Source organism: Eschrichtius robustus, chromosome 3 (genome assembly GCF_028021215.1).
Source record: "Eschrichtius robustus isolate mEscRob2 chromosome 3, mEscRob2.pri, whole genome shotgun sequence".
Classification (NCBI taxonomy): domain Eukaryota; kingdom Metazoa; phylum Chordata; class Mammalia; order Artiodactyla; family Eschrichtiidae; genus Eschrichtius; species Eschrichtius robustus.
The window spans coordinates 35,936,956-35,956,348 of NC_090826.1; the positions used below are offsets into that span (position 1 = coordinate 35,936,956).

A 19,393-nucleotide genomic window follows, 5' to 3' on the forward strand; every position below is an offset into this window, starting at 1 on the left:
TTGAGGTCAGTATTTGTATTAGGGTCCTTTTCTGGTATCTCAATCCCAGTTCAGAAAGGGTGTTGGTGTTGACCTGGGATTAGGGCTGCAGTATTAGAGGTTTATGTAAGGCTTGGGGTTCAGAAAAGAGTGCTGGGGTCCATAAGAAGGGAGCCATTGGACTTTAGGGTTCATACAGGGATCAGGGCTCAGCGTTGGTAGTGGGGTCCATTTAAATTTAAGGACCAGGGTTGGTGATGGGGTCACTATCAAGTAGAGGTGATAAAGGGGTTTAGAGTCAGAATTGGTATTTGAGGTCAATATAGAGGTTCGGATTAAAATTATTACTTGAGCCAATTTCGGGGCAGATTTAGGGGTTTGGACTCACTACTGAGTTTGGGGGTGGGTCTGGGCTCGGTATCAGGTTCACATCGAGGGAATGGGGTCCTAGAGTAGTATCAGGTTCATATTTGGATTGGGAGCCTCTAATAGGATCCAGACTTCGTATGGGAGTTTGGGTCTGTCCATGCTCATTTTGGGGTTCCGTTTCGGTACTGGAGCCCGGGTCGGTTTAGGCTCGGGGTTGGGTTGAGGCCTCGTCGGGCCTACGCGTCTCAGCCGCTCCAAGAGCGAGAGTGCACGAGGGGAGGGGCGGCGCCGGGGACGCGCACGGCAGGGGCAGGGGCGCGGGCGCGGGCGCGCGGCTGGAGCTGGCGCGGGAGCGGCGGGAGCGGTGGCGGCGGCGGCAGAGGCAGAGGCGGCGGCTCCGGCTCCGGCTCCAGCTCTAGCTCGAGTGGCGGTGGCGGGAGTGGGATTCGGTGGCGGCGGCGGCAGAAGAGGAGAGGGAGCAGCGGCCCCAGCGGCTTGGGGGGGACATGCGGACCGACGGCCCCTGGATAGGCGGTGAGTGACCCCCGGGCCCCCTTCCAGTCCCCTCCGCATCCGTCCTTTCCCACTCCCCCGCCCTCTCTCCGCGTCCGCCGAGCGGAGCTGGGGGCGGTCCCGGGGGGCTGGGGGGTGCCGATTAGGCCGGGCCGCGCCCCCACCTGCCGCGCCCGCAGCCTCGGCTAAGCCCACCACCAAGCCCGGCGGCTCCTCCCCGCGTTACCCCGCGGCAGACGCGCCCCCCCACCCCGCCGCCGGCTGGCTAGCTCCCCGCCGCCCCTCGCCGCCTTTCCCTTCCTCCCCCTTTCCCCCTCCCTCCCGCCGCACCTGAGCCGCAGCCCGCGCCCCCCCACCCAGCGCAAAGTTTCCCTTTTGCATCCGTGCTCCCACTCCTGGGTCCCGCCTTGTCTCCCCCTACTACCAGCGCGGACGCGCTCCGGGGGCGGCCCTCAACCTCCCTCAGCCACCCCAGCTCCGGGCGGGTCCAGGCCGCGCCCCCGCCGCACAGGCGCCCCCTCCCAGCCGGCGGGGGATCCGCAGCCGCCGCGCCCCCGTCTCGCTCGCGGCTCGGGCGCACGTGCGGTCCCGGGGTGCGCGGAGCGCGAGTTTGGAACCCCCCACCCCGCGGGGTCGCCGGCGCGGGCTGGGGAGGGAGGGGCCGGGCCGGGCTGTCCCCGCCCCCACCCGGGTGCCACGACCCGAAGGCCCTGGAGCGACCTGTCCCGTGAGGACGTGTCCACTCGGACCCGCTCCGGAAAGTTCACTCAGTCGCCGCCCCGCGTCCCGTCCCGTGCTGGTGTGTGCCCCGGTCCTCATCGCTGGCCCACGATCCTGTCTCAGCTTCTTTCTCCGTTTCCCTCCGTGTGTCGGTGTCTCTCTGTGCCCTTCAACGTCTCTGTATCTCTGTCTCCCTGTGTCACGGCCTCCCAGTCTTATCCCCACCGCACCCCCTCCCCCGCCCCAGTAATCCTGGAGTCTCTCAGCTGGCTGCGACTCTCTCAGGGTCTCCCTTTTCTCTCTGTTCTTTCTCCCGGCTCTCTGTGCTCTTTGCTGGGTCTCTGTGTTCTTTCCCCGGGTCTCTCTGTGCTCTCCCCGGGTGTCTTTTCTCTCTTCCCAGGTCTCTCTGTGCTCCCTCCCCCATCACTGGGTCTCCCTTCCCGGGTCTCTGTCGTGTCTCTCGCTGGTCTCTTGATGTCTCTGTCTCCCACTGACTGGAGTCTCTGCCTCCCCTCTGCTGGCTGGCCTCCTCACTGTTTCTCTGGAATGCTGCCCCTCTGGTTCTTCCACCCCAGGGTGGGGGAGGGGCTAGTTTTTCTCCCGTTTTCAACACCCCCCCACCCCCAGTGCAGGGCCCCGAGTTGGAGCAGGTTGGTGGGTGGGAGCCCGGTACCTGTCTGAGCTGTGAAAAGGAAGGGAGGCTGCTGGCAGGAGGGGATGGGGGAGGTGGTCCTCTGGATTCCCCTGGGGGCAGCGGGGCAGGCCTGGGAGGCTGGACTGCTGAGTGTTGGTGATGAAGGCTCCACTTTGGCTCCTGAGCAGATGGGGGCAGGGATCCAGAGTGACCTGGTGCGGGATCTGGCCAGAGAATCCCTAGAAGTGCATTGGGGTGTGAGGCCTGGAAAAGGATCAACGGCTGATGCTTCCAGGGGGATCCTCAATGGTGAGGGATCCCCTGAGAAGGAAGGAGATCTGCTGAGGGATCCTTTGAGAGGCATGAGGGATCCATTGGGATCCAGAGCAGGGTTCTGTCAGAAAATCTCGGGAAATTCTATGCTTGGCTCCTTATCAACGCCTGCTTCAGGAAGCAAGAAAATCCCCGTTTTTCACTGATTATATGAATGAGCCCAGGGCTTCAAGAAGGAGCAGGTGTACCTCCCCAGGCACAGCCCTCCACATCCGCAGCCCCAGGCCCAGGCCACACACTCACACCCCTCTCATTTCCACACTCAGCTCACCCTCCCACCCCTCACCCCCACTCCACATCCACTTGTCTCCTGAATGCCCTCCCACTTGCACACTTGGGTCTGCATGGCAGCCAGAGCTCAGAAATCTGCTGTGCTTGCACACCCATGTACCGGTCTGTGTGCTTGCTTGTGCTCTCACTGCACCCCTATGCACAGTCCAGGGAGGGTGTGTGCACACTTGCAGTCTCCTGCATTCTTTTTTTTTTTTAAATACATTTATTTATTTATTTATTTTTGGTTGTGTTGGGTCTTCGTTGCTGCGCGCGGGCTTTCTCTAGCTGTGGCGAGTGGGGGCTACTCTTCGTTGCGGTGCGTGGGCTTCTCCTTGTGGTGGCTTCTCTTGTTGTGGAGCACGGGTTCTAGGCGCGCGGGCTTCAGTAGCTGTGGCGCACAGACTCAGTAGTTGTGGCTCATGGGCTTACTTGCTCCACGGCATGTGGGATCTTCCCAGACCAGGGCTCAAACTCATGTCCCCTGCATTGGCAGGCAGATTCTTAACCACTGCGCCACCAGGGAATCTTGTGCACAAGATTTTTTTTGCTTGCTCAGAGACATTTGAAATGTCTCTGTAGTTCTGTTTTCTTTTCCATTTGCTCTTTCTCTTCCCTCTTTTATTTCCTTTAACAAGGAAATTGTTTTCATACAATTCCTTCCTCCCTCCTTCCACCTGCAGCTCCTGGCCTCCCTTCTAGTCAGCCTTGTGCACGTAGTGAGGGTGGGTGTGGTGTCCAGGGCTTCTAGGAGAGGAGGCTGGATTTGGGTGCTGGTGAACCGGTTGGGGTGGGGGGGTGGGGCGGTTGCAGTAAGAGTAGACTCGCTACTTTTCTTGGGAATTGTATTGATGTGCAGCAAAATGCTGGCCTTGGCTCTCTGCGCTCCCTCCACTCTTTCTCCCATCAGTCCTAACTGTAGGAGTCCAGTACTGAGGGCCCTTAGTCAGAGAGAGATGGGACCCAGACCTCTTCCTACAGAGGCTGTGACACATGCTACAGCCCCTTCATTTTCCAGTTTGAGACCTTGAGGAGATCCCTTCCTCCCTGGGTCTCAGTTTCACCCCCTGTAAAATGGGAGAGGTAATCCAACCCTGGCCAGTTCCCAAGGCTGTTGGGAGAATCTAGGGGGACTGCGTGGCAGTGTATCAGCAGCAGTGGCGGTCGCTTCCCATGTGACTGACACTGCCGTGTTCTTGGGCCAAGCTTGCAGCCAGGGCCCTGCCCTTGAGGAGCTTATGGTCCCGGGGGGGGGGAACAGATTGCATCATGGGAACGCAGAGCAATTCAGTAACCTCTTATTGATTGCCGAGTGTGTGCCAGACTTTGGGCTAGGCACTTTCAGCCAGGCTGCCATGCTTCCTGTGGAACTAACAACTGTGTAGAAGAGGCAGCCCACCCCTCAGGAGCTGCTGAGGTTGAGCTCAGCAACAGCTCACCTAAAGCAGCTGCAGTTCTGAGCTGAGTTTACAAGATTGGGGGAGTTCACGAGGCAGGGGAGAGTTCAGAGATCAAGGAGAGATGAGTCTCAAAGAAGACCAAGAAAACGGGCTATCTGAATTGCGTTCTGAGGGATGAATAGGAGTTTTCCAATTGAAGAAAGGGCACTCTAGGCAGAAAAAAAAACACAGTATGACTAAACACTCAGAGATCTTATCACTAGTGGCGTGTTCAGAGTTAACAGCAAATCACAGAGGATCTCTATTGCCCTGTTAAGTTACTGTAACTTTACTGTGAGAACACAAAAGGGAGATATCAAAGAATTAAAGCTTGAGGGTGTGTGTGTGTGTGGAATGTGCTATGATCAGATTCATGCTTCTGGAAGAGGATTCTGTGGCTACGGGAAGTAAATGGAGACAGGATACCCAGTGAGGAGAAGGGTACAAGTAAGTCAGGTGAGAGAGAATTGTGGCTTGGTAGCATGGAGCCATTTAGAAGGCACATTTATTAGGGCAGGATGATTTATTGGATGTGGGGGTGAGGAAGAGGAAGGGGTCCAGGTTCCTGGGAGTGAGTGGGTGAGGCCTTTACTGAGCCGGGGACTTGGGGATGAGAGGTAGATTTGGGGCACAGATAATGAGCTCAGGGTTGGACATGTTGTTTTTGAGATGCTTGGAGCATTTGAGGGTCGGGTGGGGGACTTTTAGGAGGTGGTTGTGTGTGAGGATCTGGAGTTGGGGAGAGAGGTCTGCGCCAGAGGAAGGATGGAGAGTTATATGAAAGGGTGTAGAGCTGTGTTCAAGAGAAGACGACTTCAGTGGTGAGGAGCGCAGACTCTAGTTTCAGACTGCTGGGTTCAACTCCACTTAATAGCAGCGTGACCTTGAGCAAGTTGCTTAACATCTCTGAATCAGTTTTCCCACTTGTCAAATGGGTATAACAAAGTTCCATGTCTCACAGCGTTGTTATGAGGATTGAAGTTAATATGCAGAAAGTTCTTAGAATAGGGCCTGGCGTCTAATAAGCACTGCCATCTCAGTGTTAGCAGTTGTTATTGTAATAATCCTCAAAGGGCGAGGTGCAAACCCATCCCCATCAGAATCTCAGTGAGAGCGGCTTTAAAAACTAGACATTGTTAAGGTTTGGGCATCTGCTCACCTAAAGTAGCTGCAATTCTGAGCTTAGGTTAGCTGGCTAACCTAACCTAAGTGCCCAGCCCTCAGCCCTCATGTCACCGCTGGGATTGTGTGTGTTGCTCAGGTGTATTTGACCTTCAGGTGGGCTGGTGTGAGAAGACTAGAGGATGAAGCCCTGGGGAAGAGACCCCACATTGGGAGCGGGTGGAAGGGGATTCTGAGAAGGCGCAGCTTCGGTGTGTTGGGTTCCCTGTCCCCCCAACCCACCCTGGGCCCTGGGCCCTCTAGTGAGGTGTCTGCCTCTGAGGTCCAGATGCACCCAGGCTCTGTGTCGCCAGCCTCCAGATCTGAGAACAATGGTTTTGGCTCCTCGGCAGTGTTGTAGCTGTTTCTGGGGACTGTTCTGGTGCAGCTACCAGGGCTGCCCTGAGGGCTGCTCTGGAGGGGCGTCCGTGCTCCTCTAGATTTCAGCTTGCTCCTTGTCCCGCTGTCAGGCCAGGTTCCAGGCTTGGCAAATGACGGAGAGCCCTGCCAGGGGCCAGCCCCGGCTTGGTGCCAAGGCCTGCTTACCTGATCTTGGTCACGGCTGCCAACCTCACCCCTTATGAGGCCTTTGTGTGTGCCAACCAGTGATTCCTAACTTGGGTCCGGTACCAGTCAGGCCGTTTCTGAGTAGCTTTCTAGTTGGTCTCCTGGGCACAGCCGGCAGCCCTGATTGTTGTTGTGTCTGGGGTGGTTCTGGGAGCTGCTACTGGTGACTCTATGACAGGTGATTCTGATCGCCCTCCTAGGTTATTTTGGGGCACCGGTGGTTCCAGGTGCTGTTCTGGCTCTTCTAGAATCCTATTTGTGCTATAGGGTCTCTCCAAGTGCAAGGTTCTGTGCCTGTTTTGTCTGTTCTCTGACCCACCTCCAGGCCATCTGGGGCACATCCCTCTATCCAGGTGTGGCTCCTGCTCAGCTTAGGTCCAGGTGCCAAGCCCAGTGCTCCTGGTGTGGCCTCAGGCGTGGCAGTAGTGCAGCTGGCTTGGGGGACCCTCCCCATTCTCTACCTCAGACTCTGCCCCTCTGCCCCAGGGTCCCTGAGCAACGGTGGAGCTGACAGCCTCACATCTGGCCCTGTGAGGCCCCGGCAGGCATCCCCAGACAAACGGGCCTTTGAGTTTGGGACACGGAAGCTGATTTGTCTGGCCAGACCCGCCCGGCAGCCTGTGTGCTGGGAGCAGGGAGGCCACAGGGAACTTTGCGGAGAAGCCGGTGGGCTGGGAGACGGAAGCCTGCGGCCATCCTGAGGCCCGGGCTGTGAGCTGTGGGGGGAGGGGTGATGGAGGCAGGAGAGGGTGTGGGCTGCAGGGTCAGCGCGGGTGGTCGTGGGTTGGCCAGGCCTGTCCTGGCCATGCTCAGGCACGAGGACCTCCCCTGTGTCGCAGAGGCGGTCTGTCTCAAGCGAGGCTGATTCCCAGGTGCCAGATGTGGGAGGCTGGCCTCGGGTTGCTCCCTGGGGTCGTTCCCTGACCCTGTTCCTGTGTGTCCGTTTGGGGATGAGCCAGGGTGGAGCTGCAGCGTGGGTCGGGATCCCTGTGCACGTGGGGGCGTGAGGCCGAGGAGAAACGGGGCGAGGTGTGGCCTGCGTGGAGTGGGCAGCGGGGGGCCAGTTGCTGAGCTGGGAGCGGGCGTGTCCGACCCCTGCCCCCACTCAGGACGGGGCCCACGCTGGTGGGAGCTCAGTAATGGTTCTGGAAGGAAGGCGCCGGGCTCTGTCGCCCTGTGTGTGCCAGCGGAGGAGGCGTCCAGGGGCACACCTTCATTTTAAAAATTATAGAGCAGCAGAGTGTCAAAAATAAATATTGCTTCTGAAGCTTCTTTGAAGGCTGCATGGATGCTGGCACGGTTCTCCCAGGCTGGGCTGTTTTCTGTGAACTCATTCACGCGTTCATCCGCTCAGTCAGCATATCTTGATGTAGCACCTACTATGTGCCGGCTCTCTGCTGGGTGCTGGGGACACGGAGGTGAGCCGGCATGCACTGAGCTTATGGTTGTGACTCAGCAGCCACTCGGCAATTGTGTAAATAAATAAATCATATCGTGGTCACCACTCCAAGGCAAGGTCCAGGCGTGTAGTCTGGGACATCCTGGAAGGCCTCCCTGAGAAAATGCTCTTGGCTCTGAGATCCGAGGGCTCACTGGCTAGAAGAGGTGGGGAGTGCGGTCCAGGCAGTGGCATAGGGCCCGGGCAAGGCTGAGAGACTGCAAGAAGATGGCACATTCGAGGATCAGAAGAGGAAGTTTTCAGGCTGGCGGGCTGGCTGGCTGGCTGGCGGGAGGGAGCGTGGCCAGGTTGGGCTACAGAGGTGGGCGGCGCCGACTGCTGTGCTGGAGGGTGGTGCTGAGGAGTTTGGACACAAGTTTTTCTGCTGAGGTCAGGGACTTGGTCTGTGTTGTTCACGGCTATATGCAGGGTGCCTGGCAGAAAGCCTGGCACGTAGTAGGTGCTCAGGAGTATGGAAGGAGTGAGTAAATGAAGTGAAGAGATGGGCATTTTTCTAAATGGGGCTCGTCCTGCAGGAACAGTTCCATAACCTGCTTTTTCTTCCCCCTGCGTAAACAGCAAATTTTGAATGTCTTTCTGTGTCAATACCTGCTCTGCTGTAATGAAATTCTTATTGTTTCCTTATCCTTTTCTCTCTTTCCAGGAAGGAGCGGAGGCCCCAGTGCCCTGCCCTCAGTGCTGGTTGTCCAAGAGCGACTGGCGTGAGCAGTCAGAGACCTGGTGAGTGTCCCCCAAGTTGTGGCCGGGCAGGGGTGCCGAGGGCCAGGCCGAGAAGCTTGGATTTTGACTCAGGCTGGTGGAGAGCTGTGGAAGGGTTGTCACTAGGGGCGTGACATGATCTAGTGTGCGTGTGGCAGAGAGGTGATGGAGGCCTAGACCAGGAAGGCGGTGATGGAGGTGGAGAGAAGGGATTTGAGTGTTATTTAGGGAAGCCAAGTAGACAGGACATGGTGAAGGGTTGAATGTGGGGCATGAGGGAGGGGAGGTGTTGAGGATGGCTCCTGGGTTTATGGCCGGAGTGGGTGACGGAGGTGGGTGGGGAATGATATACAGCTCATCAATTGCTGTAGGTGTGAAATAGGCTTCTGGGTAACATTCTAGGACTTACACCAGGATCTCTATGCTTCCCATTCACCATGTTTCTGTAGAAAAGACTGTTCCGTTCGACTGTAGGTTGTGGTAGAAAGATCAGGGTACTCACAAGATCTGGGCCCATCCTTCTTTGTCTCTTTGAGGTCCACTTCTTTCTTTCTGCTAGAAGCACAGAACGGGTGGGTTGGAGTTACAGGGAATGAGGTTGGGGAGTTAGGTTGGAGTCAGAGTGTGCTGGGCCTTGGTTGTCAGGCTAAAGACTGTAGACTCTCCTGAGGGTGGTATGAAGGCACTGAGGGTTCTTAAGCAGAGAAGCAACATCCACACATTCATCTACCCGTTGCCCATTCGTTTGTTCATTCATGAAACATTATCTGCATGTCTACTGGGGGATAAAGCAGCAAACAGAGCTGAGAACCTTGATCAGATATGCATTTTTGTAAGCTGAAAGGGGGCCTTGGTTTGTTTGCAGGATGGGCTGGAAGGGAGTGACCAGAGGCAGGAAGCCCACCGAAGACATGGGCGCTGATGACGTCCTCCTAACATGGCAGTGGTTGGGGTGGAGCCAGGGCAGATTCAAACGTATTGACCAGTGACATACGTGGGATGAGGAAAAGGGAGAATTTGAGGAGGCCTGGCTGGCTTGGGTGGCTAATCATGGTGGTGCTTGTCACGGAGATGGGGACCTGGAGAAGGAGTGGGATTGGGGAGGATGCGTTCTGCTTGGGCCATCCTCTGTAAGCTCCTTGAAGGCAGAGCCCATGACTGTCTTGTTCATCACCCTGCCTTCTGGCTCAAGGCCCAGTAAGGCCCACTGGACAGTTCTGCATGATGGCTGGTGAAGAGGGCTGTGGAAGAGATGGGTCTGGTCTGGGCGTGGAAGGGAAATGAGCATGTATTGGGTATCTGCTGGGGGCAGGCCCCGTGCGTGGTGAGGTGAGCTACGGGACTATGTAGAAGGTGCGGCAGGAAGGCTGTGTCACAGGTTGAAAAGGTCAGATGGAGAGGGTGGGTGTGGAGATACCTTTCACCTGGCTATCCTCAGATGATGAGTCTGACATTCCTGGGAGCCCAGTCTCACCATAAAAGGTGCCTGAAATTGGAGCCCTCTGTCCTCTGGGGAGGCCACTTGCTGATGGCCTGTTGAAGGGGTAGGGGTGGGGTGTGCTGTACAGTCCAGCTCTGGAGGCAAGACTGACTTGGAGGGGGAGGGGAAGGTGCTGTGAGATCCCGAGGCCTAGGTACAGCTAATATATGTCAAACCTACCTGGGGTATTTGGGGCCCAGGGTACCCATAGGGACTGAGTTCTGGGGCAGGGACCAGGGCAGCAGGCCTTAGGTGACATGGGCAAAGGATCTTGCTGTCTGCATCAGGGTTTCTCAGCCTCAGTATTGTTGACATTTTGGACCAGATAACCCTTTGCTGTAGGGCCTGGCCCATTATTGTAGGATGTCTAGCAGCATCTCTTGCTTCTTCCTACTGTGCCAGTAGCACCTACTCCCCCATCCCCGTCGGACAATCAAAAATGTCTCCAGACATCGCCTAATGTCCCAAAGCAGGGCAAAATCACCCTGGATTGAGAAGCACTGGTCTACACCACTTCTTGCTGCCTTCACTGTGCTGTACAAATCTGGGAAACTGGGGAGGGCCACGCAGGGAAGATTCACAGTGATAGGCCACGGGAGCTGAGTTCTGGTGCGTGAGTAGGCGGCTGAGGCCAGGACAAGGCATTCTTTACAACAGAGAGAACAGTGGGTGCAGAGGCCTAGACGCAGCCACGTCGGTGAACATTAACCCAAGGGAGGCTCCACTCTCCAGAGGAAGGAGGCTGGACGGCTGGTGGCTTAGGGGTTATAGCTGTAGGAAGGTGCCTCTGCTGGCTCCCTTGGTCTTCTGCCCCAGAGCTAAGCCTCTGCTGCCGCTTGTGCCCCACCCCCAAGGCTCTGGGATGCTCTTCCTAAGCTCCCCGTCCTCTTGCAGGGGAGACCGAAGAGCTGAGGGCTGCCAGAGGGTAAGTAAGGTCCCAGCTTCGAGAGGGAGGGAGGGTGGGCAGATCCTGGCTGTGCTCACAGACTCTGGCCAACTGGCTGGAGGAGCAAAGGCAGCCTGCTGCCGGCAGCCTCTTTTCCCGGGGCTGGGGTCACGGCTGAGACTGATTTATTCCCGTCGTAATCTGGTGGTTGGTTTAGTGAGAGTTGGAAACATGTTGGTTTTCCCTTCCCAAGTGTAACAAGGCCTGTTCCCGCTTCTGCGGCCACTGCTGCAGTGCCACGTGGTGAAGTGTCCGGGACGTGACAAAAGGGCTCGGTTAGCTGCCCACCGGTTAGAAGATGAACAGCTCCACTCCGGGCTCTGCCTGCTCTCACGCTCCTCTGCCCCAAGCGCTGGCCTCTCCCCTTCGCTGGCCGCTCCTTGGGGCCCTGGATACCCCTCCTTCTGCTGATGTCCATCTTGGGGCCCCAGCCTCCTGAGAGCCAGGGTCCTGGCCTGGGGAGGAAGCAGGGAGGAGGCTGTAGGAACAGGTGGTATTTGGAGACTAATTAATATTTGTGAATAATAACACGTGCCCAAGGGAAACAAATCAATTTGTGTTTGCATATTCATGAGGAAGCCTCGGAATGATCCCAGATGTTCTCCAGCCAGGGAACCACCCCCCGCATGTCTGGCGTCACATGGTCTCTCCTGGGGGGCCCCCCATTGAGGCTGGCAGGGGTGGTTGGGTGGGCCGCACGGCGGTGACGTAGCCTCTGTGTAACAGGCCTTTCCGTGATGTTTGTATTCGAATCCTGTGGCTTGATGTGGGGCCTGCTCCTTCCTTTTCCCTCAGAGCAGTGATTCCCAGGCTCTTCAATTTCACAAACCAGTAGTTTCCAAAAGTACTTGGGGGCCAGATATGGGGTTGGCAATTTTTTATCTTGCCAAGTAAGGACACTATAAAAAAAAACAACAACTGGTATCTGCTATCACTATCACTTCCTACAAGAAAGGACATTTTAACACCAAGGACGTAATTTCAGAATAAAGGACAGTTCTTCCCAAGAAAGGGCAGTTGGCAGCTTTACACTGACGTAGCAAAGAAAAAGCGTATATTAAAACCATTCTGAGTGTAGAAAAATGGCATTTGATGATATTGTACAGTATCGTTCAGTATGGAATTGTTTTCCTGCCCAAGTGTATCAGTTGGTAAAACCGATGGTCCGCAGTGCAATTCAGAGACGAGCTGAGCGTGCAAGTGCTCAGGCCATGTTTTCATCTCGGCTGTTGAGAGCCCAGACTCACCCAGCCGTGGGCGGAAGTGGACGCTCTGCTCTTAACGCTGTTGCACTGAATTCAGAAGGTTCTCAGCTACCCCAGCAAGGCTAGCGTCGGTCCACCTCCCTGCTCCCCTCCCGCCACCTCCCCACAGGTGACCCTGAGCGCTCTGGAGTGGGGGCAGGGCCAGCGTCTAGACGGAGGCCAGACCCAGGAGCCAGGACTCCTCCTATGCGGGGCCCTGGAGCTGGGAGTGGCCTGCGCCGCCTGACACTGGGGCAGGCTGTGTGCCCAGAGTCTGGGGCGGAGGCAGCTTGCTGACACCAGGAGCTGGTTAGGGAGAGGCCCTGGCCCGGACAGCTCTGTGGTTGCCGGAGTAGTTCCCTGAGAACGTGTCCATGTCTGCGTGTCCCCGCGTCTTCCCGTCTCTCTGGGCGTCCTCGTGTCCGTGGACCACTGGGAAGAGCTCTCTGGGAGGGAATGTCATTGTTTTCAACTTTTTCACCTCTGTCTGTCCTACTTTTCTGCATCTGAACAGTGTCCTAGGCACTCCAGACCCAGATACACAGGAGGACCCTGGGGTCCCCAAGTCACGGCCACTTGTCTTTGTCACAGTGGGGGTGGGGTTACCAGAGGCAAACCCAGTTTCTCTGACACCCGTGGGCAGAATCTCATCCAAGAGTGTACCACATGATGTCTGCTCTGGAATTAACACCCCCTTGATGGCTGTACTGGGGACTGACACCCCATGATGTGTATAACAGGGTTATTCCTCTATGATAACGTACGCCTATAATGTCCATCGGGCAGCTGCACCCCCATGATGTCTGTCTACACTCACATGATGTCTGGACAGGACTGCTACACTTCCGTGATGCCTCTACCTGGGAGTTGCACTGCCATGATTACTGTACCAAGGCAGCTACAGGGGATTACGCCTCCGTGATCATTGTACTGGGGAGTTACACCCCATGATGATTGTGCTGTGCAGTTGTACCTCCATAATGTCTCTTCTTTGTAGCTTCATCCCCTTTACATCCATACCAGGGAGCTATGCCCCCCATGGTGTGTGTTCCTGAGGGTTATGCCCCCATGATGTCTGCACTGGGAGGAGGGTTCACACCCCGACTGCTTGTACCTAGGAGTGAAGCCTCTTTGAATATTGTATTGTTGCACCCCATGATGTCTGTACTAGTCCCCTCTGCCTCTGTCCTTTGGTGTAACACACCACTGATATGTGTACCAGGAGCTGCAAGATGGTTGTATCAAGGGGCTATACCCCCATGACACCCTGGCTGGGCAGTTCACCACCTGATGTCTGCTGGGAAGTTGAATTCTATCGTTGGTCGCACTGCTGCACAACAGTGCCATGATGACCAAGCCCAGACAGACACGGCCTTAGTGATGCATGTCCTCCATCCCAAGTTGGCCGTATGGGGCATGGTGCTGGGGACTTCCTCTCTCCTGGTCTCGCCACACTGAGCGGAAGCCCAGGCATGGTGTAAACGGGGCTGGACGCCCACCATGCTGCTTCAGTGTGCTCGCTTTTGCTGCTCAGCCTGTCTCAGACTTTCGGTGAGATCTTGGGACAAGGGACATCTCCCACCCTTTCCCCTCTGTGTTCAACCCCTACCTCACTTCACAGTTGTACCTGCTTTGTCCCAGCACCTTTGCTCACCTCCTGCCCTCTGATCTTATGACCTTTGACTGTCCCAGTTGAGACTAGGGTCTAATTTCCAGGGAGGAGCAGAGCCATCTTTGAGCCCTGCCTCTTCCTGTTCACCAGCCCTGTCACCTCCTTGCAAATATTCTTACCGTTGTGGGTCAGCTGGCACCTGGGTCTGATCCCCACTCTCCCACCAGAATCCGTAGGTACCACTGTGGGGCCCCCAGGTGTGTTCACCGTCACTCACTCCCCTTCTGCGCCCTGTTGTGTCTCCAGAGCATTAACGAGGGGCTTTGTGCACCAGCCCCTGGCCCAGAGCAAGGTGTAAGCAGAGCTGGTGGGCACTGGCACAGATCCCCAGAAGCCCCCTGAAAGGGAGCCATGGGAGAGAGACCCTTGGGAGCTCGCCACCGGGGCTGGAGAGTGATAGCAGTGTATCTGTACCGTCTCGTGTGGCCATGCTGAGGGCTCCACATTGGTGCTGGGCAGAGTGGGCGGCGGGGGCACACCTGGCTGAGGAGCCCTGTAAGCAAAGGCCTGGGGGTATTCAGCCAATCCCGAATGGTCTTCCCCATGCGCAGGTTCCTGGCTCAGCCCGGATGGCAGTTGTGAGCGAGTGCACCCCACCCCTTGATATGCTCTGGGCCACTGGGGCAAGGGCAGAGGAGGTGTAAGGTCGACTCTTAGGGTCCAGCACCCCCAGTCCTGGCCACTAGGGCCTCCCTGTGGTTTCCTGTGGAGTGGGAAGGTGCCATGGGAACTGGGTAGGATGAGGGTAACCAGGCGGGGTAGGTGCAACTTGTCCAGAGCACGTCCTGGCGAGCCCGGACAGGTTGTGGCTTTGGCTCCAAGCCTCTGATACCTGGATCTTGTCTGCCACGACCAAGGCTGTGCTCTGAGGTTTGTGCCCAGCATGCGGGCTCTGCTGGGGAGAGGAGGGGCAACAGGAGACCCCAGGGACTCTGGAGTCCCTGGCCTCTGTGGGTCTGCTAACTGCTCCGTCTCGGTCTTGCTTTGTTTGGTCTCTGTCTCCACCTGTGTGTCTCTGTGTCTCTCGGACCCCGTTTCCCTGTCCCAGTCCCCTTATGGAGGCAAGTTGGAAATTCTAGGTCTGGAACGGAACATCCCTATACATCGTCTGGTCTCAGTAGTCCCTGCCCCCTACTCAGGTTTAGAGAATGACCTGGGGGCCTCTTGTACTCTCTCCCTACAGTGTGACTGGTGGGTTATCCTTGGAGTCACTAGGGGATCGATGAGGAGCCTGGGTTTTCACAGGGGTCGGAAGGTCTGGGTGGTCATTGCACATACCCCACAGGAGGGGGTATCTGTTGAACTAGGCTCTGGGTGGTCAACGATGATGACTGGTGGTTTTGGTGGTGAGTGGGGGCCAGGAGGTGGCATGTGGGCAATAAGACATTGGTGGGTACCAGCTAATTGGCTCTGCCCTTCTCTCTGTCACAGGTTGATTGTCCTGGACTGTGGCTGGCTGTGGTGCTGGAGCCCTGGATGGCCCCTGAGCCAGCCTCAGGGAGGATGATGGTGCCCCTCGTGCCCGCACTCGTGATGCTTGGTTTGGTGGCGGGTGCCCACGGCGACAGTAAGTCTGACCTCTCAAGGCATGGGATCTCCTAGATGGAAAGGTGCATTCCTCCCAGCAGGACTCTGGAAGGGGGACGAGGCCAGCCACTAGGAGAGACAGGATGGCTAGATACACCTCCAGACCTTCTGTCCTAGAGAGACCCCCCCAACTTGGAGAGCCCCCCTCCAAGTAATACTCCAGCCCCGTTCTTCCTTGGAGCATCCTGTGGAATACCCGCGTGTCTCTTAAGGTGCTCCAGGGTGGGGCGTGTCTGAGTGTGACCCTGTTTATGGGGTGGAGGTGAGACATGTCCAGGATTCGTGTGGTCATTAGTGATGTGCTCAGGCGTGTACTGTGTCCACCGCTGTGGACCTGTGCAGAAGGCACAGTGTGGGCCGTGTCGGTGTTGGTGTGGGAATGGGGAGCTGCACACAGGAACATGTATGGACACGTGAGTGGGATGCCAGAGGTGTCCGCAGGTCCAGGGAAAGATGGGAAGGCGAGCCACCATAGCCCTTCCCCTGGACCAGACCTGTGTGTAGAGACACTGAGCACTTCCTTCCCCTCCCCACTTCAAGGCAGAGGGGCATCCCCCTCTCCCAGCCCCTCAGCCCTGAGAATGGGGGAAGATTGCACTTGGCCACAGGAAGCTGGGCTCCAGCACCCCTCTCTGTGTATGGGGGGAGATGGGATTGTCCCCTGCCCAGGTCCAACTCCGAACTCTGGTCCCTTTCCTGCCGCCCTTCCCCCTGCCTGGCACTATAAGACTGGCCGCAGCCCGCCCCGTTGCCATGGTTACCACTGCTTGGTTACCGGTGGGAGGCGGGGCACAGGGCAGATTTAGCCAATCTGCACACTGAGGGGGAGGGGCGAGGTCGGAGCCAAGGTCCCTGGGGAACAGAGCTGTTCCCATCCTGTCCGGAGCCCAGAGGTGGCAAAGGGCCAACCTGGGGGTCAGCCCAGGGGTCAGCAGGCCATAGGGTTCCCCCACCCCCCTCTCCCTGTGTCTGGGAGCAGAGCTGTCTTCTTGCCCCCACCCAAACCCTTTCTCCTAATGGCTCATTAATTATTCAGGACCAGATCCTGGAGGGGGTGGGACTGGAGCGCCCCGCCCTTTGTCCTCCAGGTTGGGTGGGGCCAGTAGAGCAAGGAGAAGGAGAGGGCATTCCTCCCGGGGCTCGGGGGTGAGGGGTAATGGGAACCTTGAGGTGCAGGTGATGAGAGGGCTCGGCTAGCAGGAACAGGGAGGGGTTGGGGGTGCGGGTGATCTCCAGCCCGGTTGGGGCTGCTGGGAGAGAGCTTGAGCCTGCAGGGGCAGGCTGGGGTAGAAGTCACTGGGTGGGACTGACAATGGCACGGAGGCGAAGGCTTGTGAGAGCCAGCCCTTGGACACTGAAGTCCTGGCCTTGCTCCCCGACCCTCACTCTGGACGCTCTTAGGGCCTTCAAATGGGAGCTTGAGAGCAGAGGGAGGACCACCCGGCTGGCCTTTTGGAGACAGTACATCCTGGGAGCATAACTGTCTTCCCTCCTACTCAGACCGAACATGCTGGAACCTGTACCCTCACCCTCATCCTCCCAGACCTGCCCGTCTTTCTGTGTTCTCTCTCCTGGTGAATGGCTTTCCCACCCACCCAGCCACCCAAGTCAGAAACCTGGGCCTCCTCCCAGCCTCCTCCCTCTCTCATACCCACATCCAATCCATCACCAAGTACCGCTGTTTCTCCCTTCTGAATATCTTTGGAATGCGTCCACCTCTCTCTCCGCTGCCCTCACCCAAGCCATGCTCAGCTCTTGCTGGGGCTTTTGCAGGCAGCAACCTCCCAGTGGCTTCCCTGTCTCCAGTCTCTGTCCTCACCGTCCAGTCTCTGTTCCATGGTAGGAGTCGTGTTGCAAAATGAAAGCCTGATCATGTCGCCCCTCATTTTAAAACCCCTCGCTCTCTTCCCCTGTCGCCTTTAGGATCAAGCCTTGGGGTCCAGGCCCTGCATCTTTAAGCCTCTGCCAACCTCATCCTTCACCTGCCCCACCCCACGCCCCCGCCGTGCTGACTTCTCGGTTGCTCCCATGCTCCCAGGCCTCTGTTCCTTCTGTTTCCTCTGATAGGAACCCTCTTCCCCATCCCCTTCACCTGATGAGTTCCCACTCACCTGGAGCCATCACCTCCTCTAGGAGCCTGGGTCATGTGCTGCTCCCCTGGGCACCTGTGACTGCTTCAAGTCTGTCTGTCCCATCAGACTGTGAATCCTGAGGGGTCAGACCATTGTCCAGTTCAGGGCCTGGAGTGTGGTAGATGAGTGAGTGTAGGGGTGGAGTCGGGCCTGAACCCCTAGTAGGACTCGGGGCAGGGCAGAACAATTTTTAGAGCAGAGGCCAAGAACCTCCGTGCTGGTCCCTTAAGGACCAAAGACCAGGGTCTTGAAGGTAGGAACCAGCTGGAGATGCCAATGTAGGTGAGTTGAGCTCTGCTCCCAGGCAGAGAGCCACGGGAGAGGGGCGTGGGCTGGAGGCTGTGATGACCTGACCCTGGGAACACTGCACATACGTTTGGATCTGTCCCCCGCATCATGGCCAGGCTTGGGCTGGGCCTGGGAGACTGCTAGCTGGGGCGAGTAGTCAACGTGGACAGAGCCGCTGCAAAAGGTAGGGCAGGCGCCCTGGAGAATTGACGACCGGAGCAGTGGAGCGCAGAGCGGACAACTGTGTTTCTATAGGCCTCTTAACGAGACAAATGAATGGGGGCCCCTGGCCTCTGAGGGGAGTGCAGGGAAGGGGGGCGGAGAAGCAGCTGCCAAGGGTTAGCCCAGAGGCACCAGCGTCAATGCCGAGTCAGCTCCGACGGGGACCTGGGCACGTGGGGCTCGGCGGCTCCCCCAGCTGGGGCTCATGGCTTCTCACGAGGGAGGCTCGTGGGGCCAGAGGTGGTCCTGAGCAGGAAGAGGTTTCTGTTGATCCGCTGTGTGCGTGTCAGGTGCTCGGTGGGAAGAATCCACACGGGCCTGCCTTCGGAGCCCGCAGTGTGGGTTACTACAGCGTCCACTGTGCTGGGGTGGTGCTGACACAGAGGTAGTGACCTAAGCATCGTGGGGGGGAGGTGTAGGGGGCTTCCTAGAAAACGGGAGCCCTGAAGGTTGAGTGGGCATTTGCTAATGGGGGCCGTTGCCTGATGAGATGAGATTAGGGGGAAGAAGCAGGAATGGGCCTGGGCTTCTCCCTGGAGCCCATGGGAGGACCATGATGAGGACCATCTCCCTTTTGTCCCCAGACAGCTTAGCACAGTCCAGTTACTTGGAATCATAGGAGCCCAGAGCAGGATGCCTGATGGCTAGGAGTGTAGGTAGGGGCAGAGGCCTAAGTAGCTGAGGATGTGTCTGTCGTATCACCGCCCCCACCCAGCCTGGGGAGCTGGAACATGGCAGGGTGCTGCACGCAGTTCTGTGGTGCCCTCCTCCTCATCCTTGGGGAGGCAGGACCTGGTGGCCGAGCTAGACTCTGCCCTCCATGGAACTTCCTGCAGGTTGCTTTCTCTCTCAGGGCCTGTTTTCCTATTGCACAATGAGGATAATCACTTCTACCTGGAAAGGTTAACGGAGGTCACATGTTCAAGGCACCTGGCACTTAGTATGTGCTCCCTCCATCCTAGGCCGTGACCTGGGGCTCCCAGTGTGTCCCCTGGGAAACCAGGGTTGTCTCTGAACGGGCTTCCCTCCCGGGGATGCCAGGAGTGGTCACAGGAGCCAGCGTTAATGAGTACCCAGCTCATCAGACTTTTCAGGGCCTGGGAAACCCGCCTCCCTCCCCTGCCTCACCGCCCCTTGCTGCTGCGTGTATGTGTGCTCTGCAGGGAAGGCACAAAATAGGTGGCTCAGTTTGGCTGGACCCTGGGAGGCGTGGGGGGCCCCCCACCCCAACCCCCGCCCAGGCCAGCCCACTTGTTTCCTTTCTTAGGCCACTCCCTCCCACTTTGCATGGGCTCAGCTACCTGCGCGTGTCCAGGGCATGCCCCTGGGGGCTGCTGCCCAAAGACCTGTGCAGCCCACGACCTCCATGTGCTAGGGGAGGGGAGGTGGACCCACATCCTGGTGGGGCAGAAAGCCCCTCCGGACACGTGGTCTTCAGAAGTTCTGTTCAGACCCTCCCCAAACACTAGCTCTGGGTCAGTACTGGGCGAAGTGGTCAAGTCACCTGATTTTGCCTGCCTGCCTGGGGACCTGACCGGTCACTGTGGCCCACGGGCTGCGGGACGCAGAGCAGGCTCCCGCAGGCTTGAGAGTAGGGTGCACAAGAGGGGCAGGGCACGCACGAAGGCAGGGGGGTGCCCACAGACCTGGGTGGGGTGACGCGGCCACAGGGCCTGAGC

General features: G+C 57.6%; 1 protein-coding gene across 1 annotated transcript in view; it reads left to right on the top strand.

Annotated features, from left to right (window-relative positions):
• Positions 1–704: 704 nt before the first annotated feature.
• PTPRF (protein tyrosine phosphatase receptor type F) overlaps positions 705–19,393 on the top strand; it is an 86,020-nt gene continuing 67,331 nt past the window's right edge. Inside the window, exons 1-3 of the mRNA XM_068539705.1 lie at positions 705–882; positions 8,088–8,164; positions 14,917–15,052. Of these exons, the coding sequence (XP_068395806.1) occupies positions 14,962–15,052 (91 nt within the window). The 5' untranslated portion in view covers positions 705–882; positions 8,088–8,164; positions 14,917–14,961. The remainder of the gene's footprint in view (positions 883–8,087; positions 8,165–14,916; positions 15,053–19,393) is intronic.